General features: G+C 42.0%; 1 protein-coding gene across 1 annotated transcript in view; it reads left to right on the top strand.

Annotated features, from left to right (window-relative positions):
- The window catches only part of GPC4 (glypican 4), a 113,085-nt gene that overhangs the window by 78,010 nt on the left and 11,321 nt on the right, over positions 1-23,754 (top strand). The window contains exon 3 of the mRNA XM_040999712.1: positions 14,882-15,273. Coding sequence (XP_040855646.1) covers positions 14,882-15,273 — 392 coding nt within the window. The remainder of the gene's footprint in view (positions 1-14,881; positions 15,274-23,754) is intronic.

Genomic DNA, 23,754 nt, shown 5'->3' on the forward strand with positions numbered 1-23,754 from the left:
CAGCAAGCTGGAAAGGAAGTGGAGCAGTTGGGACTTGAACCAACCCACATATAGGATCCTGGATCTTGGAGGATGAGGGTTGATGTTTAAAAAGCATAATTGAGGACTTTGGAATAGAATGTTGAAGGGAAAACCATTCTGCCAGTTAGAAATGATTCTTTTGTTGGTCACACAATGGGGCAGAAATAGAGTTGCTTCCTAGCTCTAAAGCCATCTTCTCCAAGTCTTGCCACTGTTTTGTTATGAGAGTCTTCCTGAATTGTGGCCCACAACCATTGTCTCTGGGCCTACTGCTTAACTTACTCTTTCAAAACCCTCTTCAAGGGCCCAGCGTGGTGGCCTCACAGCTAAAGTCCTCGCCTTGAACAAGCCAGCATCCCATATGGGCACAGGTCCTAATCCCAGCAGCCCCGCTTCCCATCCAGCTCCCTGCTTGTGACCTGGGAAAGCAGTCAAAAACAGCCCAAAGCCTTGGTACCCTGCACCCACATGGGAGACCTGGAGGAGGTTCCTGGCTCCTGGCTACGGATTGGTGCAACATTGGCCATTGTGGTCACTTGAGAAGTGAATCAACAGATAGAAGATCTTTCTCTCTGTATATCTGACTTTGTAATGAAAATAAAATAAATCTTAAAAAAAAAGCCCTTTTCACTCCTCTTAGTTTTATAGCACAACTCCTCTGACCAATGTGTAGGCTTTTTTTTTTAAACCATGTAGAAAAACTCACAGTAAGTGTTAGTATTGTCTTTAATTCAAGAAAAAAAAAAACAAGGGACTGAAAACATAATGTGTGAATACTATGCCTGAATTATTTCAAGTCTTCTCAGGAAAAGTTATACGTCTCGAGTTTTTGTCCTTTAGTTTCAAATTAAAATATGGCATGGTCAATGAAGTCATTGAGCAAATGGTGTTTTTTTTTTTTTTTTTTTTGAAAGGGTAGTAATGTGGTCTTCAGAACAGAACCAAAATACCCGATACATTTTTCTCCAAGTTAGGTCTTCTGAAACAATGAAATAATATTATAACGGTAAAACCTCAGTTAACTGGTGCCAGCAAACCATAATCCTGTAATGTGTGCTGCATTGCTTGATTGACTTTCAGGCATTTTTTAAAACATTTATTTATGGCATGGTGCTATATGCCAACGGCTTCTTCTGGTAATGTGCATGGAAAAGCAGCAGAGGATAGCTCAAGTGCTTGGGATACTCTGTACATATGTGGGAGACCTAAACAATCTCCTGCCTCCTAGCTTTGGACCAGCCCAGCTCCAGTAATTGCATCCATTTGAGGCTTGAACTAGCGGATGGAGGGTGTGCGTGTGTGTGTGTGTGTCTGTCTGTCTGATTGTCTTCCTCTCTGTCTCTCGCAATTCTTCCAGCCACTAGATTATTACCACTAAGGCCATACCAGCCAGGGCTTGGTCAGGCTGAAGCTAGTAGCCAGGAACTCCATCTAGGTCTCTCATATAGTTGGCAGGGACGCAAATATTTCAATCATTTGCTGTTTCCCAGACACATTAGCAGGAAGATGGATTTGGAGTATGGTAGATAAAACTGGCACTCTGTGTGGGATGTAGGCATGCTAAGTGGTGATGTAACCCATTAAGTGCCTGTCCATTATTATATATGTATTTACTTTTTTTATTTTAGTTGAAATAGAGACTTCCTTTCTGATGACGTAGAGGCAAGGCCAGGCAGAAATCAGGGGCAGCAAACTCAGATCTGGGTCTCCATGAGGATGGTAGAAACCCACATACTTGTGCCATCAGCAGCTCAAAGACCACTAGAATTTGGGTGCCAGGTATTTAAATATGTCATTAGATGTGTGATTCTGGCATCCCAAGTGGTGTCTTAAGTGCTGCACCAGACTGATGCATTTTTGACATGGGTAATTAGAACCTGCCATTCTAAAAGCCTAAGGATCCAGGGATGTTGAATAAATACCATAGAGGAATGTTAACTCAGAACCCAAAGGTGGGAATTAACCTGCCTATTGCAAAAGCCAGCCTGTACACTGCTGTTCTAACTCATACCAGTTGTTGACTTTGTTTCATGGCTTCTCAATTATGGAAATGTATAGTGATGGAGTACTGGGGTCTATCATATTCAGATGTGGGGATATAATGCAACATGCATCCCTGCTTCCAGACAAAAGATGGATTCCCAATGAAATTGTTGGACATGTGTAGAGAATGGGATGCTGGACTGTCTGACATTGTCTGTACCAACAATGTCGGGGTACACTTAAATAAGACACTGATGGAATTATGATTCCTTATGAGACTGATAGAATTAAGATTCCTTGTGAAGGGCTATACACCATTGTAGTAAAATGGGGAAAATCCTTTAGGGGGTGGGAGTTTAGGTGGGGGGAATTCCCAGTGTATATGAATTGTACTACATAATTCAAAATTCAAAATAAAAATCTATTTTTAAAAGCCAGCCCGTAAACTCTGTGACTTTGGTGTGAATGAAAGAGAGGATAGCAGACCAAGTAACAAGATGGCAGCTGGGAGAGCGAGACAGTGCAGCTAGTCTGCACAGTGAAAGCTGGAGACACATAGTGAGGACATAGCAACACGGGGGCCAGGGCACTTCAATGAATTGCCTTTTGCCATTTTTTTTTTTAAAAAGATGTATTTATTTCTATTGGAAAGGTAGAAGGCAGAGGGAAGAAGAGACAGAGAAAAAGATCTTCCATCAACTGATTCATTCCACAAATGGCTACAATTTGAGCTGAGCTGATAGGAAGCCAGAAGGCTGGAGCTTATTCTAGTCTCCCACGCTGGTACAGGGTCCCAAGGCCTTGGAGCATCCTTTACTGCTTTTCCAGAGCAGCTGGGATATGAAATGGTACCCTTGTGGGATCCCAGTGCATGCAAGGCCAGGATTTAGCCACTAAGGCATCACACAGGGCTTACCTTTTGCTATTTACTGCATAAGTTCAAGCAGTGACCCTGACTCCAGACAACCCCTGGTATCACTGAAGCATACCTGTGAGATTTTATTTATTTGTAACCCTGTACATAAAAATAGAGTCCAGGGGCTTGTACGGTTAGTAACTTATGTCACTAGAAGTTATCCCATCATTTCAGTTTTTCATCATTTTCCTTGATTGCCGATCGGAGTTCTAGTGACAGCCTGGGTGTTTTTGGACTCATTGGATCTGAGTGATGAATGCCCTCTTGATCTCCAAGATCTTTTTATGTGTTTTATACTGTGATTTTATATTTTGTGGACATCTCAAGGGTTTGTGCAGTCTGTGATGTAGTTCTAAACATGTGTGAGTTTGCCTGCGTATATGTGAGCACGTGTGTGTGTGTGTGTGTGTGTGTGTGTGTGTGTGTGTGTGTGTATGTGTGCGCACACTTAGATCTGGTTCGAATTCAAGAGAGCAGTTGCTTTGACAGCATCTCATGCAAAAGAATCCTTGGGCTTTGCATGGTTGAAATATGTCACTATGAGTTTTAAGAATTTGCTTCTGTACTTGTGTATCTACTGTGTTTCCATGCTGGAGGTAGAGCCTGAGCATGGGAGTGACAGCTAGCTGCTCCCCCTCTTGGCCAGTTCTGGGATTTTTTTTTTTTTTCTTTGTAGTAAAGCTGCTAATTAACATAGTTGAATCAGTTGTTTCATGAATATGCTAATCAGGTAGTTCAGAGGGGTTGTGAAGAATTGCTTGGCAAAGGGAATAGCAATAGTAGAACTGGGGCATAATTTGTGTTTGGGGACTACAGCATAAAGACAACCCTCCCATGCTTGGTGTTTTATGAGAAATACTTGAATTTTGAAGAAGCATTAGCAGAAGAAAAAAACATAATACAGTAGGATGATTAGAGCTGCCATAATAAATATAAGTAAAAATGATGTTGTAGCTATGCAGAAATATTGTTTTAAAAGTTCCTTGAATCATTATTTGCACATTAAAGGAAATCTGGATAAATTGTTTGATGCTACTCTGTCGGGAGCGATCATTTATCATTTTTGGAGCAGGTTCAACAACTTTGGAGGTACTTCGGAGGTACCCTGAGGTATCACCCTGCTTCTGCATTGAGCCTACTGTGACCTGATGCAATTAACTAGGTCTCAGTTTTCCCATCCATGAAATGAGGGGCTTGTGCTGAACGCTCTCTGAAAACCCTTTGAGTTCGGAAAATTCTGTGAATCTTTTAAAGCATGTGACAAGCCCAGCTGCCTCACTAAATGGTCTTACAAGATGTTAATTAGCCGTCTGTATGGTACCCTCTATTTTCCCCCTATCATTTCTTCACTCTCAGCTACTTTTGCCGGGTCTTTGAAAATCCTCCCAGGAGCCTGCAGCTTGTTAAACTGGAATAATAGTAGAAATTTTCCGAATTAGCTTAAAGTGCACATAAAAGAAGTAATTGTCCCTGCTATCTGCATGGCTGTGTAAACTAGAGTGGCGCCCTTCACTGAAGCCCTGCAGCCCCCCTCCCACATTTGCTGTCATCGCACTGAGGCACAGGACATGAAGTGCTGTTCCTTCTCAGCTGAATCAGTGTTTGAATCACTGACCGCGATGGCTTCCTGAGCCGCTGGGGACAGGAGAGTGCAGGCTAAGTTCAACACGTTGAAGACCCGTGTGGACAACTCGGCTTCCTGACTGTTCACGAAAAGGTCATTTCTGCAATTTTCCAAGGAGCCCACCATCACCCCCACCCCCGCCCTTAACTTTTTTTTTTAATTTTAATCACATAAAGCTATTTCTTTTATTCATTTATTTTTTTTCGCTTGACTTGAAGGGCAGAGAGAGACACATCTGCCATCTAGTGACTCCCTCCTCCAGTGCTGTTTCTGTGACAGTTCGAAACCGGGAGCTGGGAAGTGGATCCGGTTCTCCCACGCGGGTGACAGGAACCCAAGTATTTGGGCTACTAACTGCGGCCTCCCAGGAAGCTGGGTGAGAAGCTGAGGCAGGACTGGAATCCAGGCATGCATGTGTGAGCTGCCAACCTCGTGAGAGCATCTGAACTGTGCTCGACACCTGCGCCTGTCTCAAGATTGGAACAGGGCAGCGTTTCACAGGTTGACTAGGTGCAGAAATACAGCAAATGACCTGAGTCTTGGCCCTCCTGCAAATGTCCCTGTCAGGTCATGTTAATAGTCCTAGATTTATTTGGAAAGCACTACCGTTCTGTCACATTGCCCATGAAAGTATCTAAAAGGTCAGATACTTTTGCTTATTTCTTGTTTAATCTCTCTGTGACCCTTGACTGAGCCACTGCCTGCGTGCTTACAGTAACCAAATCGGGAGCTGCGACAAAACACTTGCTTTTGGTCTGTTGACGTTTTCTGCCTTTTGAGTTGTCATCTGAAGCGTGACCCATTGTGGTTACCATTGGGTGCCTCACAGGATTGAAAGTGTTCATGCAGCTTCCACAGCACCCAAGCCTCAGATATACAGAGAGGAGGAGATACTGAGAGGAAGATCTTCCATCCATTGATTCACACTCAGAATCAACTCCCATTGTTTCACTCCGCAATGGCCAGAGCTGAGCTGAGCTGAGCCAATCTGAAGCCAGGAGCCTCTTCCGGCTCTCCCACGCAGGTGCAGGGTCCCAAGGCTTTGGGCCATCCTCAACTCTTTCCCCAGGTCACAAGCAGTGAGCTGGGTGGGAAGCGGGGCTGCCGGAATTAGGACCTGTGCCCATATGGGATCCCAGCTCATGCAAGGTGAGGACTTTAGCAGCTAGGCTACCATACCAGTCCCAGGGGCCAAGGCTCATAGACTCCCTGAGGCCTTTGCTTTGGCTTTGGCTGAAGGTGTGACATCAGCAGGCAGTGGTTGACATGTTGGCTGGCAAGTGTACACAAGCAGGAGGGCTTTGGATCCAGTGCTTTGCACCAGTTCTGTTCGGCTTGGCAGCTTTGGCATGGTGATGTTCACCCCCACCTGCCATGTGCCTTGTCTGTACAGGCTATGAAAATGGCTCATTGGGTCCATCACCAACTGCTGCTGATTGACAGGCTTCTTGAGCTGGTCCGACTTAAGCCCTTTCTAATTCATTTTCCATGCCCATCTCCTCACCACATTTCTCAACAATGTGAACAGAGCCATGAGAACTCTGGTCATGAAGATGACTCACAAAGCAGGAGTGTTCCGCAGGCACATTTTTTTTAGGTCACTTTAGCAGAGTGTCAGAAGTTCCAGATAAGCTCATATATATCCCAAGGAAAGGAAAAGCTAACATAAAAGTTCATGCTGAATGTTAATATGGTGATCATCACAGCTTTTTTTTTAAAAAAGATTTATTTTTATTATTATTTTTTTATTGGAAAGGCAGATATATAGAGAGGAGAGACAGAGAGGAAGATCTTCCATCCGATGATTCACTCCCCAAGTGAGCTCAACGGCCGATGCTATGCTGATCCGAAGCCAGGAGCCTCTTCCGGGTCTCCTGTGTGGGTGCAGGGTCCCAAAGCTTTGGGCCGTCCTCGACTGCTCTCCCAGGCCACAGGCAGGGAGCTGGAAGGGAAGAGGGGCTGCCGGGATAGAACCGGCGCCCATATGGGATCCCGGGCGTGCAAGGTGAGGACCTTAACCACTGCGCCACTGTGCCGGGCCCAGCTTTTTTTTTTTTTATAGTAGTGAAATATTGGAAATAAGCCCAAATGTCCCTCAGAGATTACATTATGATCTGTGCATAGTGTGTTGTAATGTGCAATCATTAAAACTGCTATATATGTGGTTGGCATAGTAGTGCAGCCACACCAGTATTCCATAGCAGCACAGGTTCGAGTCCAGGCATTTCCACTTCAGATCTCTCCCCCTGTGAATGTACCTGGGAGAGCAGAGGAAGATGATCCACGTGTTATTTGGATGCCTGCTATTTGTATGGGAGGCCAGGGCAGAGTTCCTGGCTCCTGGCTTTACCCTGGCCCAGTGCAAGCCATTATAGCCTTTCAGAGATTGAATCCACAGATGGAAGACTTCTCTCTCTCTCTGTGTCCCTCCCTTATGCCTCTAGCTTTGCCTTTCAAATAAGTAAGTAAATACATATATTTTTTTAAAGATTTATTTTATTTTTATTGGAAAGGCGGATATGAAGAAGGTCTTCCGTCCGATGATTCATTCCCCAAGTGAGCTCAACGGCCGATGCTATGCTGATCCGAAGCCAGGAGCCTCTTCCGGGTCTCCTGTGTGGGTGCAGGGTCCCAAAGCTTTGGGCCGTCCTCAACTGCTTTCCCGGGCCACAGGCAGGGAGCTGGATGGGAAGCGGGGCTGCCGGGATTAGAACCGGCACCCATATGGGATCCCGGGTGTGCAAGGTGAGGACCTTAACCACTGCGCCACCGCGCCGGGCCCAGTAAATACATATTTTTAAAGATGATGTTTGTGTGGTAAATGTGTCTTACCACTTAAGGTGCATCTTCTTATATTCCTATCAGAGTGCCTGGATTTGAGTACTGTCTCTGCACCTGATTTTAGTTTTTGGCTAATGTGCACCCTTGGAAAAAGTAACAAATAGTTCAAATAGTTGTATCCCTGCCACCTAGTTGAGACACCTGCATTGAGTTCTGTGCTTCTGGCACTGGCCCTGACCATAGGCATTACATGAATAGGGGGAGCGAAGCAGAACATCAAACCTTTTCAGTTTGCCTATCTCCCTCTTAAATAAATTGAAATAAGGTGTAAATCTTACATGTTTCTGAAGCATTTTAATCACAGTGATTGCTATCTATGTACTGCTGCATGAGAACAGGGTGTAAATGCAGAATGATGTCCATCATGTGATAATATGTATCTTCCATAAGGAATTGGATAATACCTTGTTAACCTCTTTCCTACTGACATTATGAGAACTTCTTTCCTTCATCATTTCGTATTTTTCAGATCAACAGAATGAAGAATATTTTGTAACAAAAGAAAAAGATTGTATTTATCTTTTTTTTTTTTTAAATAAGTGCTAGGGTGAAGGCAGAATTAGTTGTTCTACCCGGATGGTCAGGATGATGGCTCAGGAATGGAGTAACTGGAACTTGAGCCAGGCCCAAAAGGATGTTCCAGGTGTGATATTAACTGCTTTTCCACTCACTAGTCCCAGGTATTTTATGCTGATGATCACTGGAGGAACACCTTGGTGATTTTTTTGCTCTTTTATTATTAAATATCCCAGTATACTCTAAATAATTTGGGAAAGTTTGCAAAATACATTGAAGCCTGCAGCAATTAAACTGAATGAAGGCAATAATTAAAGATACCTTCAAAGCATGAAGAAGTGTTACTTTTCTGATTGTTGTCACTGACAATTCAGTGAAACAAAATTGAGAAACGTTTTTGTTTGATTTTGTTTTGCTTTGCTTTGTTTTAAATCGCCCTGTGTTCCCATCACCCAATCATCACCATTGCATTTACCTCCTCTTTTTGGAGTATATACATACATATATGCTCATTGGAAACAGACTGATCATGCTATTGTGTGTCCTGATGTTTTGTTTGACATTAGATCATGAGTAGATAGCAGGGTAATTTTAAAAGTTTGTTGACATGGAATTAAAAAAGAACACTTATTTTGTTGCAAACAGTTTTGAACTCCAGTGTTTTTCCTAATACCCATTTTCTATGACGTTTTGGAAGACTCTTCAGAGACTGCCTTAAGGTTGTATTTAAAGCCATATGATACCTATCTTACTGGTCCCGATAGAGGTTAGTGTGTGCAACACTTGAAATGGCCTGTGCACCTTCCTAGCTTATTTACACATAGCCTTTGCATTCTCTGCACACTGATGAATGCCTCCCCCACAAATGGGGCCATGCTGAAGTCAGTTGGTGCTGGGCATGTCATTAGTAGGGAAGGCATGAGCCTTAGCTAAAAGAACCTTGACGTCTCAACCCAAGACAGTAGGCTTGTAGGATGAACATTTTATTTGTTCCCTAGGAGCCTTTACATTCATAATGTGTTCACCAACGAAGAGTTTATTTTACCTAGGCAAAATCCCATAGCACTCTTAAATATGCCAGCACCACTTACCAGGATTACAACTGGCTCTTCGGCAGGAGTAACCTATCAAGTTGCTCTCCACTGATCAACATGAGTGTAGTAGGACCTTTTGACATAGCATGCCCTAGGAAGCACTCTTGAAGGGAGAAATTATGCCATATAGAGGAATATGCCTGTTGAAAACTGACAGAGACTAACCAGCACAGCAAGCCAGAGAATGGGTTAGGCAGAAAGCAAGGCTTCAGTTTGTTAGTGATGCCGACTTGATTCTCCTGTTTTCTCTTGCATTTGTAGATGCTTGCGTTTGATGTTCAGGAAAAACTCATCTCCGTGAAGGAGTGGTTGGCTGGAGGTAGCTCCTCCAGGTTTCCTGACAGCTTCAACAGTATGATTTGTAGCATTTACAAAGAGACTTCTTTCCTCAGGAATTTTGTTGATGTGGTAACTTCATGTTTGCATGCCACTGCAGAGCTGTGAAATACAGCATGTATAGGAAAGAGGAAATTAATCCTTATATGTAAAAAGCAGCGTCCTATTAATGTAAACACAAAGTGATAATTTATTGCACCAAGCAAATGGATCGAAAAGAAAGGGCTTCCAGTCTCTTAAGGTCATGGGTTAATTCTAGAATGCATTCTAGCTCATTAATCAATAGCTGGTCAATTGTTTATAAAGGAGTAACTAATGGCATTTAATAGCGGACCTGGAGGTCTTTTGACCTGTTGCAAGAATTTTGAATGTTTATTTGTTGCAAGAAAAGTGCATGGGATGGAAGTTCCAGAAGTACATGATGTGCTTCCTCAATTTTTAAGACAGGCTATTTACATAGAAAACTTTTATATGGAGAAGTTTTGCCTTTTCACGCTACTCTTTGGGATGCTAAATTGCTCCTCCATTCAGAATAATGAAATTTTAGAGCTGGCAAGTATTTAGAATCCCCCAGCTTAATGCTTGTACCGAGCCAGCTTGTAGCCCAGAAGGTCGTATGCAAATGAAATAATTGGAGGGAGTAGGGAGGGAATGAAATCCCTTCTGATTAAATCTGAGTTTTGATAGGTGTGCAATGTATTTGACAGTGTTTTAGCATAATGTAAACTTTTCACTCAGTAGCCGCCCCCCAGCCTCCTAGAAGTTCTGGGACATTTCGCAACCTTGGAAGGTAGAGCCATTAAGCGTCTCCATTTGGATAAACAGCTCCCAGTTTTATAAGGCCTTGCGCCTTTTCAGCCCATGTGCAGCAGCTCCAACTTCTTGTATACTTCCTCAGACTTTACCAGGAAAGAGTAATAAAAGCAGCCTGTAAAAGTTTAAAGTTACCATGGAGATAAAACTTACCGGGGTGACAGAAATATCACCTCCCATATTCCCGAGAGTGGTTACTTAATTGAGTATCTACTTTGTCCCGGGTAGTATCCGCATGAGCTCAGTGGTGAGAGCTCCATTTTAGCAATGGAACAACAGAGGCTCCCTAGGGGTTAGGCCTTTTGCCCAACCACAAGGTCATGCAGCTCTCTGGAGGACCTGTGCTTTTTCTCAACCTTCAGTGCTGTTTCAGACCCAGCCTGTGCTGCAGTGTTTACTTGCCTCTTGTACTAAGTGCCCTTTCATGAGCGAGCTCGAGGAGTCCTGGCTTCTTGATCCTCAGAACATGTGTAGCTTAAGACTCCAACTGAAAATTGCAGGCGAACTAAACCTGTTTGCCAAATGCTTGTCAGCCACCTCCTCTTTGACTTTCCTTAAAACCCCAAGAGTGTCGCTTAAAACCAACTCCTCGAGCAGCATTTTTCATGAACACAAGTACTTGCTACAAGGGCGATCTAACTTCCAATTAACGTGGCTTCTGATCATGGTAGAATTCTGCTTTATGCTGCTCTCGGCTGATTCTCTCTTAGCTACCCAGTGTATTATAATTGGTTGTAGGCATAGTGATTATGAAGGATGATTGCTGGGTGTCTTGGCCTAAACAGCTCTTCTTTAGCAGTTCAGATCTGACCCTGATCCTGAGTTCTGAGAATAATGATGGGAGTGGGGAATGGAGATGAGTGTTGTAGCAATTAATGAAGTTGCTATTGATGGATGTGGAGTGGGACCTGAATGTCTAATTTGTGCTCCATTCCTCTTTGTAGAAGGAAATGTCATGGGGAAGAAAGGGGGAAGGGCAGGGATACAGAAGAATTATGAAGAACATATGAGAGCTGCTAGTTTAACAGGAGGCACAGATGAAAAATGTTTTTTTTTCTTCATAGCAAATTATTATGCTTTCATTGATATTGTACCTAATTGATATGGATTTTAGAATTTATTATCTGCTATTCTTACTAGTTCCTAGTGTGGCAATATAGGTAGAATAGTACTGTTTAATGAAAAATGAATTTAAGTCTCCTTTGAGCTTTGTTCTGTTGACCCCCACAGGTGAGGCAGAGCTTGCTATATGAAAAAAAGATTAAGTCTTCTAGATTTCTGTGAAAATCTCTAGTATACTTATAAAATCATGTATGAAGAATAGTGACAAAACAAAGGTGAACTAGATGAAGGAAATTTGTATTTCTAGAACTTTTCATGATAGCTTCATTGATGAAGAGGAATGATTAAACTGTACGCTTTGATTTGAACCTGTAATGGCTAGTCAATATATAATTGTCAAATTGCATAGCCATTTGGAGAGATTAAATTGTGATTCTTTCACTTCAGATATCACTTCTGTAGAATTGCGTAAGCATTTCTTAGCCATGTACGTACTCAAGTGGTCTTTGTATTTATCACTTACATGGCAAATTAAAGCAGTTTTCAATGTATAATGGAAAGGAAATAAAGTTTTGGAGAGATGAAATGAATTAGACTTCATATATATAACAGCAAGCTTAATCTCTTTAAAGTACAAGCTAATGTGTATGTGCATGCACACACACACACACACACACACACACACACAATTTCCTAGGCAGAATGGAAGCCATGGAGCCAAAGTTTCATAGTGGTGTTGGACAAGGAGCATGTCAGCCCTGGCCATTGTGGCCACTTGGGGAGTGAATCAACGGACAGAAGTTCTTCCTCTCTGTCTCTCCTATTCTCTATATATCTGACTTTACAATAAAAATAAAATAAATCTTTAAAAAAAAGAAAATTAACTTACTAAATAAATGTGAAAGCCTATGGTCAAACAATTCGCAACATTCAGTGTCTTATGTGTGCCAATTGTATGAGCAACCCCTTATGGGAAAGAACCCGTGACTGTGAGAGTTATCTGCTGCAAGATATTGGGCGTGTAAGAGCACAACTTTCCAGCAGCCTTTATGCCACTAGTGTGTGGTGTGCAAGAGCTATGTGCGGTGGATGCTAACCATGAAAGTGTCATTTGGGACATGAACCAGACAATGTTTAAGATTCCCCTTTCTTCCTCAGACCCACCAGCTTTGAATTCTAGAAGACAGGTGGCATACATGTAATCATCTACCTTAAATTTAGTTGTGGCACTTCACGCAAGAAAATTTGACTCCAAGACACCATTAACACAGTCGTTCCTCAAAATGTTAGTTTTCTAAAATGCAGTTGCTGGAGAAGACATTTTCCCCAAATTAAAACATTTGCATTTGTCCTGAGTGTTGTACAGTCAGCACAGCCCCTGAGCTGGAGAGGCGGAGTTTCAGCACTCAGAAGTTCAGGGTACTGCAGGATTACAGATGGTTGCGCTCCCCAATCCGCCCTGCTGGCATTTCAGAGTCAGTGGATTTGGGCTGAAGCTGAGAACATAGACTTGCTGCAAGTGCCCAAGTGATGCCAGGGTGTGCTGTCCTTGGCCCACACTTTGAGAACCACTTAGTGGGGATTTGGGGAAGAATAAAAAGTTAAAGTTTTAATGTGTACTGAAGGACTCTACTATTGTAGGTGGGAACGGAAAATGGAGGGAAAAGGGAGGAAAAGGGATTAATCCGTATCTATAAAATGTATTATTGAAAACAATAAGAAAAAAATTTAAGTCTGCTCTGGTAGCTAATTTCTCATACAGTCCCTCAGCTCTTGATGTACATTGTGTCCTGTCACTTTCAGGAGAGAGAGCTCAGGTAAAAATGCCAGGCTGGGCAGTTGCGATGCACATGAGCGGGCTGCCTGCTTGTTTACACTGCAGGGGGAATCCGTTCTCCTTTCTCGGGGGGGGGGGAGTGCAGCTAATCAAAGACAAGCAATAGTACGCAGACATGTCTCAAGATTTGGGGGGGGGGAATGGAATGAAAAGATAAGCTTCATTTTGGTGCAGAAAACCACAGCCCTGCATAGTTTGTTTTTGTTTATTTATACTAATGATAGTTTCCAAGACTTGTTTGAAGACCATTTTTATACATGGATTTCAAAGTTCTTTACATTGAAGTAAACTTATCTTTCAACTCCATTTTCCATGAACTTCTCAAAGTGTCCTTTTTTTAAAAATTGCACTTCACGTTGACAATGGGCTGGAAGGAACCATAAAGGGCTAGCTTTTTGCCTCAACCCAGAGAAGCACAACGTCATGGGTTAGGGGAAGCAAAGATTATTCATAGAGAATTTCTTGGCACGTAACGAAAGACACACATGCCTATCTCCCTCCCACAGGCTTCCATTGACTCGACCAGATTTTTTGACCAGATTTTTTTTGGGGGGGGGGGTGGAGTATTTGCAATTAGTTGTCAGTCTCTGATTTGCCCACCCAGTGTGAGAAGAGAATGGTTTTTGTAGCTCTTGCGTTTTGATAAGCTCGCCAAAGTTCTGGCTTTGAAGTAGGCATTATATTTTCTTTCTGTTCCGTGTTCACTTCGAGGCAGTTTCCTATTTGATGTGGTCCTTTAATTTTGTTTTGGTATTTCTTATATTTCCTGCTTCTAAACTTGGTGTCAGGAGGTGTTTGTTTTTATACCACGCAAGAGCTTCTTGAAGAATGATTAATGTTACTGACACACTGGGGGCCTCTCTTTTCATGGGACTTCCCGAGAAAACCTTCAGGAGAAAGCTAACTTGCCTTGCCATTTGTACTAAAAAGATTAAAATCTTTCACACTTAGTGGTGATGTGGGTTCCAAAAAGGCTGATCTAAAATAACTGTCTTGTCATTTGTGTTTTCCAATGATTTTTCCATGTTGTCTTATGCGTAAAAGTAATAGGTGAGTCCATTAAGCATTTATACCCCCCATCCACTCGCCCTCCTTTCCCGCCCATCCCCCACCACATACAAGTACAGCATCCTACATTTTACTGTATAAATCCTTTAGGAACCCGAGGTCAGCCTCATAGCCCCATTTGTACTGATGTCTGAGAACTTATTTTCAGAAAACATAGGTGCCTGTTTGTAGGGGTGTTTCATTATGTTTTGTTGCCTCGAGCATTTTCCACACATGCCTTGTAGATAAATAAGGAAAAAAGCAAAAACAAATCATGGTCAAGTAAAAACTTTGGAAAACATCTGTCCTGGTCTTAGGTTACAATTAAGGAGTATGATTAAATTTGGTTTTGATTCTTGCAGTTAGAAGTTCTGGAAAATCTCAAGATGGGCAGTTCTTGGGATTGGTTTGGTCTGGTTCACCTTGGGGCCAGTTTAGGATGTGTGATGGAAAATGAATGTGTGCTGTGCTAACTTCTGAAAAGCTGTTTGTTTAGAATTAGGATTTGTTGTTTGTCTCTTCTTTTAGACATAGATGTGTAGGTGACTTTGTGACATGTTTCCTTGCATTCACAAATGATCTGAGATGCCAGATTACCCCAAAGTAAATAACCCCAAATATGAGCATGTTTTCCATTTCAGTTGTGAAGAGTAAACCACTTCCACCATACAACACACACTCCACATTTTTCTATTTCCTTGGAAAGACCTGCATTATTTACTTACTAAAATACTCTTTTCTTCATTCTTCTTTTTTCTCTTTCTTCTTTGTTTTCTTGGTTTTGTTTTTAGAATTCTTCAAAGAGCTCCTTGAAAATGCTGAGAAATCCCTGAATGATATGTTTGTGAAGACATATGGCCGCTTGTACATGCAAAACTCGGAGCTATTTAAAGATCTCTTTGTGGAGCTGAAGCGCTACTACGTGGTGGGGAACGTGAACCTGGAAGAAATGCTAAATGACTTCTGGGCTCGCCTTCTGGAGCGCATGTTCCGCCTGGTGAACTCGCAGTACCACTTCACAGATGAGTACCTGGAGTGTGTGAGCAAGTACACTGAGCAGCTGAAGCCCTTTGGAGATGTGCCTCGAAAACTGAAACTACAGGTCACCCGAGCATTCGTGGCGGCACGCACTTTTGCTCAAGGCTTAGCAGTGGCGAGAGATGTAGTGGGCAAAGTCTCTGTGGTAAGTGCTCGCTGCATTCTGTGTGTGTACTTGTGTGTTGTTTCCTTTGAAGTGAACGCTGGGAAAAGGCAAGATTCACGGAACTCACTTGCATTTGCGCTTCCGTTTCTCACTTGTCTTCCCCCTCACATTTTGTCCTTACATGTGTATATGTACAGTTTAGAATCACTAAAGAATTCTGCGATGAACATAATTATAAATTACTATTTCCAGTGGTTTCCTTGGTAATCATTGTTTCAAGGCAGATATATGATCCCTCTGGAATCTTGATTTAAAAATGGATTCAGTGCCTCCACACTGTTTTGTAACTCTTAATTCCCCTTCCCATTTAGCAAGGGAAACATGAGGGATTTCAAAAATTTTAGCAAATCTGCATTAGCTTTTGTTCATTCATTCACTTAATTGATTGAAAAGGCAGAGAAACTGGCTCACTACTGAAAGGCCCAAGCCTGCCATTGGAAATACAATACAGGTCTCCCAAGTGGATGCAAGGGTCTACTATTTGAACCGTTACTTGCTGATTCCCAATATCTGTAATCAGCAGTTAACTGGAAAGGGGAGTGGAACTGAGTCTGCCATGCAAGATCTCCTATCTATAGGAGACAGAGATTACAAGTAGCATTTTTTATAAAGATTTATTTTATTTATACAGAGAGTAAGATCCTCTGTTTGCTGATGCATGCCCCAGCTGGCACCGATCCGAAGCCAGGGGCCCGGAAACTTCTTCCAGGTCTCCCATGCGGGTGCATGGTCCCAAGGCTTTGGGCTGTCATTGACTGCTTTTCCAGGCCGCTGGGATTAGAACCGGCACCCATATGGAATCCTGGTGGTGTGTATAAGGACAGGACTTTAGCCACTAGGCTACCATGCCAGGGCCCCACAAGTAACATCTTAACTGTTGCTCCAAACACCTGTTATTTTGCATTGTGTTTATTAAGTTTCTGGAAACTTTGGTATCTTCCTTGTATAGCTACAGGCTATACTTTTGGTTGTTTTATGTGAGTGTGGGTGAGCCTATGAGACCTAGTCTTAGAAAAAACACTTGACATCCTTGAGCGTGGTGTCCCGGGACTGCGATGGGAGGGCAGTCTTTTATAAGACAGAGTTTTCTATGCTAATTAATGCAAACCCTACTGCCCTTGATGGTGACTTTGTTTATAAAAATTGTAAAACCTAAGCAGGAGGTGATGGAATGAACTCCAGTTTGTTTGTTTTTTATTTGCAATTGAAGTGTGTTCCTTGGAGCCATCTGAGGAGCTGCCTGGGGAAGGGGAGAAGGGAAGAGGAATCTTCCAGTGGGTGAGACTGCACTGTGCCTTTAGCTCCTGCTGCCTCCAGAAATGCTTCATTTGCCTTGATTCATGCAGAGGGCCTGAGCAAGAGTTCAAGAGGAACCAGGTTTCACTGCTCTAGCAGTTTCCCACACCCTCATGACGTGAGCAGGCTTTTTTAGTACCCTCCCCACCACCTCAGTCCATCCATGTCTGTATACCAGAGAAGAAATAGAAATGCTGGGCAGGACTGGACCAGGCTCAAGCCAGCAGCCATGTGCTTCATCCAGATCTCCTACGTGACTTAAGGACTTGGGCCATCTTCTACTGCTTTTCCAGTGCAATAGTGCAGGGAGCTTGAACCCGTGCCCATATGGTACCGTAACACTGCTGGTGGTGGCTTTAATCACTGTACCAACCTTGGACAATAGCTTCTGTTTAGCCCACTTGATGGTTTTGAGGACTAGAGGAATGATCAACTAAAATAGCACAGGAACACTCAAGTTGCCATCTGCAGAGAGTTCATGTACAGTTCGGATGACTTCACAAGTTATTGTGTAAACCAGGCAGTACTTATTAATGTTGCACCCAGACAGCAGGCATCAGCAATTGTTAATAAACTATCAGAACTGTTCTGGGCAGGCTGCAAGGCTGGTTGGAGAAGCGATTGATATTCGTCAGGGAGAAGATAAGGGTTCTATACAAGTATGCTATGAAAAAGAGGCACTTCTAGGATTTTCATGTTAGAATTGGATGATAATAAGGGTTACTTGATGGGTTGCATTGATTACTACAGAATTGTTTGTTCTCTGCAGGTCATGAACTGTCAGAAAACAATTTTTCTAATATGGTTTTGTTTAGTCTTTTTCTTCCTGATAATTTAATTATAAATTGCAAATATTTGTTGCAGTATATGAGGGTAGGTGAGGGTAACGGGGAAATGTTTGATCCTTGAGCTTCTGCCAATGCAAGCCAGTCTTGTTAATCTTGGAGATACTTCCATCGGGTCTCTAAAATATTGCATAGCTAATTTGTATCAAATTCATTTGCAAGGTAGTTCACCTAACGTATTAGAGAAAGAGAAAGCAGGTGTTTGAAAGGTGGCTCCTTTATCCTCCTCTAATTCTGAGTTCCAATGATAATTCTTTTGAAAAAGGCTCCCACAGGTGACACAGCCTCAGTTTCTAAGGTTCAGGCCACTTTAGACAAGTGAGATTCCTGGAACCCTCCAACTTAGGATCAGGGAGGATGACTGAAACAAGGAAGTGATTTAGACAAGACATAGAAGTTAGACCATTGAAAGCAAGAGGCTTGCCTTTGTTGACATCACCTTACCTTATCTCCCAGGATTCGGTGGGGGGGCAATTCTAGCTTCACTAATACTGCATTCTCAACATTGTTCTCAGAAACTGTGGAAAATCATCCAACCTAAATGTGATATTTAAGAGTCAGTCACCCTCATTTACACAGTAAGGAGCGTATAACACAATGTAAAGTGGGCACAAATACAATCTAATGTTGATTCTGGTGGGAATTTGTGTTAAAAGCAAAAATGTGTTAAGTTCTTGCAGAAAACTGCTTTCCAGATATAACCTAACCCTCAAGATTGTGTGTGTGTGTGTGTGTGTAAAATTGATCTCTATTCTGGGGCAAATATTTTTTTTAACAATTATTAAGCTGCCTGAGTCACAATTTAAAGGACAGTAGTATAGGAAAGACAACAAGTGATCTGGGTATCAAAACCATGTTTCAAATTGAGCATGTTGGATCTGGCACAGTAGCCTAGCCTTGCATGAGCCAGGATCCCATATGCTTGCTGTATCCTGACTGCTCCACTTCCCATCCAGCTCCCTGCCTGTGGTTTGGGAAAGCAGCTGAGGATGGCCCAAAGCCTTGGGACCCTGCACCTGTGTGGGAAACCCAGAAGAGGCTCCTGGCTTCAGATTAGCTCAGCTCTGGTCATTTGGCCTTGGGGAGTAAACCAGCAGATGGAAGATATTTCTCCCTGTTTCTACTTCTTTCTGTAAATCTGACTTTCCAATGAAAATGAATTAGTAAAACGAAAAAAAATTTTTTTAAAGAAAATGAGTTAGTAAGCCTTAAAAAGAAATTAAGCATGTTGACAAATCTATCAGTTTGGGTACTCAAAGCAATGTTTTAGAAAGGTTGCCACCCTTTCTAACACCTGCCCCTGTGCTGGAACAAGGACAACCCAAATAGTGAACATATCTTCTTTGGGTGCTCAATAAAATTAATTGCCTTAGACTTGAAGAAAGACATCTCAGAGTATGGAACATATTTCCTCATTGAAGAGACCCAGTACACTCAGTCTACAAAGAAGGCCTTAAAGTCAAGTTCGAAGTACATCTAGGTCTCAGGGGTGATTGCGTGATTCAGTCAGGGATGTTCCCACTTTCTCTTTTATGACTGGCTGCCCTGCTCTTCTAGCTTGCTTTTGCAATGGACTAGATGAGATGCAGTTAGAAGCTGAGCAGTGGTTTGATCACAGTAAGCCTTTGAAAAGCTATTAGCACCAGCAAGCGGAACTGACTTCCCAAGAAGGGCGCTTCTTAGTTGAAATAGACTTGCCTGGCTTGAGTTTTTTGGAACCCCAAAAGCCAGTGATTTCAACTTTGTCTGTTGAGCTTCACAACTTCATAAAAGCCCTCTTAACTAGTAACAGCTGGTGCAAGAATACCCTGGTGCTACATATCTTTGTATTACTTATTCCATCTTTATTTGTCATGGTTCATGATACATTTCTTATTTACCTGCTTGTAGCAGCACTTTTGCCTGGAAGGGCAAATCTGTTGTGGTCTTTCAGAAATGCACAAGTGGTTACATGCACCATGAAAATTAATAGCTCCTATGCCAAAGAGAGTTGCATTCTCATGGTTTCAATTAACACTGACATAATGGGACTACGTCTACACCCCCACCCTGAACTGCATAGGCTATAATTAGAAATCATTGCCTTAACATTGTGATGTCTAAATGACTGTCCTGCCTTGAAAACAATTTCTGTTGCTCCCCCTTCATTTCTGTCTGTGTGTCATGCCCCAGTACTTACAGGACTACTAAAAATTATTTTGCCAGTTCTCCCACATGCAATGTTTAAAAGCAGTTCATCCAAAAAAAGCTTTTAAGAAGCAACATGCCAATATTAATATTATTCTCCACTCATAATTTTAAAGACTAGAATGGTAGAGAAGAAGGTGGGTCAGAAGCTATGGAAAGATGGACATACATAGTAGGTATGTAGGAGATGTGAAAGGCTGCATGAATTGAAATTATGTACTCAAAAGAGAATTCAGGCTTTTATTCAGAGGGGCTTAATAGGAGAGGTCTTCAACATGTTTATAGAAAGCATGTATTATCAAACTGCAAGAATTCAAAAACATGCAGTATAATGTTTAATTGATATTTTTTAATTCAGTTTGTGTGTGAGAGAGAGAAAACTTGACAAAATACCCTCATCCAATATTGCTATAAATTCTATGTCCTGACCCTAATGGTTTCAAAAACAAAACATACTTTCAAGTATTTCTGTAGGTTGAATTTCATTCTACAGCATTTCTGTCAGTATTTCTGAACAAATCCTAGCTTATCCCACGTGTCTTGTCATGCCTTTGAAATTCTGTTATCAGAAGAAAACGTTAGAGTCTTCTCATCCTTTGCCCATGAGTATTGAATTCAACATTAGTTAGGAAATTATTGAATAAACTTTTGTCATATCCCCACAGCAAGTGTTGGTGTCCTATCTCTGACCATAAATTTGGGGAATATTTTCCATGCTTTTTATTGAGTGCTTATGTTACCAAGCAACAGATAAAATCTAGACTTTTCTGTTTGGTACTCTCGGCTGGGGGAAAAAAAGCTGCAACAAATGTATTTTAGAAGCTGGAATAAACTAAAAGCATGTTGACTGCCATCACTGTAATGTGGCTTAAGGCTCATTCTGAATTACTGAAATGAAATCCAGGCTGCGTGAAGAGTTCTCCAGCATTTTTCTTTTTTTCAGGCTGCTTGCAGTAGTTTTTAATGTGGTGTTTGGAAAATTCAGGTTATTGGGTAGAAAGCCTGAATGTGTATTCAAAGAGTCTTTGCAGAGGCTTTTCTGCAAGACTTTTTCTGCGAAGGCTTTTAATGCAAGACATGGCATGCAGATGTCCTGTGGAATGTATATCCTAAGGAAAGCAGCCATGAGGCAAGTCTGAAAAGTCTTCAATAAGTTAAAAGGGATATGAAGAGTCTTCCTACGGTGACTTTTACACAAAACATAGACTGGATCCTAAAATCTGAAATTCGAAGGCACCCCTTAGAGCTACCCTAATGTCTTAGAAAGCCCTTGCTGAATGAGGAGGGATTTTATATAAAGCTTAGAAATTATTAATGAAATGTCATTAAGGGTTGGTAATTCAGACTGATACTGATATTTTTGTTGGCCCAGAGTCCTTCAGGCTAGAGGAGGATGGTCCTGTTCCATCATCCCTAGCCTTCTTCAAACAAATCCAACATTCTCATTCTTGGCATAAATAACATTGACACCTGTTTCTTCGATAAGTCATGCTCCCTTTTCTAGTAAGAATTGGTCATCTCTGTGACGTTTTGTTGTAGTACTTGCAAAATTTTAAGACTTCGGCTTAAAAGTACTTCTTTTTGTTGTTGTTATTCCAGTAAACTCTTCTTCTATCTATATGGCCAGCATTGAAATTGAAAGAGAAATTTATTTTTGTACAAAAATGATTGAAATCTATGTATAAACAGAGTGCTTAAAAAGTTCATACAAGGTTCATAGCATGAAGAAACTATACATTTACTTAGTAAACAGTTTCATTGGAAGTACATCTTTGATCTGGAAGTACAGATGAATACTGCATTGTATCCTCACATCTGGATATGATAGTCTCCATTACACAGTTACCATATATCCCCTTAAATGAAAAGCCACAATACAAAATCAACAACAGGAAGAAAAATAGAAATTTACAATGCCATTAAGTTCTCCAGAGGTCTTGATAGTTCAACAGTCATGAATTGCTGTTGATCCTGCCACTGAAATCTCTCCAGAATCCACTGGCTGACAGTCCACATTAGAGTCTCCATCTGCCCAGATATTCACTGCCAACACTTGGTTGGAGTAGTTGATCAATTAGTTCTATCCTCCATCTTCTGCCATGGTACCAGGTGTCCTCTGGAGGCTTCCAATGTACTGCCATATCCTCCATTGTGCATTTGGATATGCTATCCACTGTTCTGTCTAAGCCACTGAGGACACCCAGCTTTGACACATGTACTCCACGGTTAGACCATGGAACCTGCAGTTCTCTCCATGGTTGTTGGGGTTCTGAGTCCAGTGGTTCAGCTGGTAGGGAACTGCCAAAAGAAACTTCATCTAAGGACATTTTTGAAGTACTCCTACATGTATAGTAAAACTTAATTTGTAAAATTAGGCATAGTAAGAGATGATTAAAAATAACAAATAGTAAACTAGGAAAAGGGAAACAATATGGTAATCCAGTTGTTGGTGTTGTTATTCTTGCACTTTGGCACCATCGTTATATGAGGTATAGGTTATTTGCACACATGCACCACAATAGCATGGCAGTAACAGCCCACCCAAATAATCAGGGTAGCTGCTGAGTAGCTGATGGAATAGTAATAGACAGCATGGAAATACTGGACAATAGGTTTGATTTGTTGTCCTAGATTGGAACTTTGGTTGGCTACAGTTAACAGAAACCTAGGATAATGGGGACTCCTGTGGGGTTTTTTTCCCCAGATACCTGTAGCAAATTATACATAATACTGAACCAGTAAGTCACTAATGGTTTTATCAAACAACAGTCTTCCTTTCTGAGTGTCTAGTGCAATGCTGGCCTTGGAAGAACTCTTGCATGCTGATGTCTACCCTCCAGCATAAAATCAAGCTACTTCAGGCAGTAGACTTTGAAAACTACAAACTGTCCTCAGCAGACATCCAGCCCTGTAGTCCCATCCTACTGTGTGTAGGGATGCCATTCTGTGTATGGGGAGGTAAGGAGAAGGACCAGAACCATGTGCTACCCTTAAGGAAGTCAAGTGCACATATTTTAGACCCACACTGATGGATTTGCATTTTTACTGCTTTACTGAAAGGCTTTATGCAAGTCCCTTAGTCTCTGGGCATGTTTCCTCATCTGTCAAGTGCGATACTCATACCTTGCGTGATCAAGGCTCAGTATATGTAAAGAACTCAGGGGAGAGCTGAACATATATTAAAACTGTATGTACATGGAGCTTGATGTTTTGCTGTTGGGAGCAAGGCTGTCCTTGGGTCAGGAGAGCATAGTGTAGAGTGGGTCCTGGGCATCTTCAGTCTATTCTCCAGAGTTTGTTTAGGTCAGTGAGAGTGGGGCCCCCAAACCTGTGAGCTTCTAGCATTGTTGACACCTCTCCTGGGCAGTTGAGGCACTGGGGGATTCCTGTCTCTGCATGGACTGTATACATAAAAAATTTACCATTTTTTCTACTAAGGCCTCATTACACACAAGGAATTTGCTTCCCCGATTCTGAGTTCCCTTCCTATGAAATGATGTGTGGTGGGTGGTCTGATGAGTGGCTGGAAGATGCAAGACAGATTTATGTCCAGCTTTGGTATTTCACATGTCCCTTTTCATTCTACTGTTCTTACTGTTCCTGCATCTCTTTTGAGTCCCTAGCATTTTGCACAGTGTTTCCCTAGCATGCTATAGCTGTGTTCCTTATAATCATTTTACTTGTTATACAACACATCATGTGCAGAGCCCAAGTCAGTACTTAGCAAAAGAATGAAATGGAAAACTCTGCCAAATCAAGCTTCATAATCTTTTCAAGCAAGATTCTGTGTCATTTAGTTTGGTTTCTGTAACACTTGAACCTCCATCACCATGTTATTGGAGAGAGTACCACAAGGTCCACTGCACACACAATAGGGCTTGCTGTTGAACTAAGAGTACAATGAATTTCTTGCTGGAGTTATTAAAGAAAAGATAAAAAATGACTTATTTGGCAAAAAAAACCTTCCTTTTTGAAGGCTTACTTGGAAGGCAGAGTGACATGGAAGGAGGGAGGGATGGAGGGAGAGAGGGAGGAAGGTTTTTCATCCACAGATTCGCTCCTCAGATGGGCACAACAAGCGGACTGGACCAGACGGAAACCAGAAAGTGGGAACTCAGTTTGGGTCTGGCAA

This window comes from Ochotona curzoniae, unplaced genomic scaffold (assembly GCF_017591425.1).
Source record: "Ochotona curzoniae isolate NIBS_2020 unplaced genomic scaffold, NIBS_Ocur_1.0 scaffold_1852, whole genome shotgun sequence".
Lineage (NCBI taxonomy): Eukaryota > Metazoa > Chordata > Mammalia > Lagomorpha > Ochotonidae > Ochotona > Ochotona curzoniae.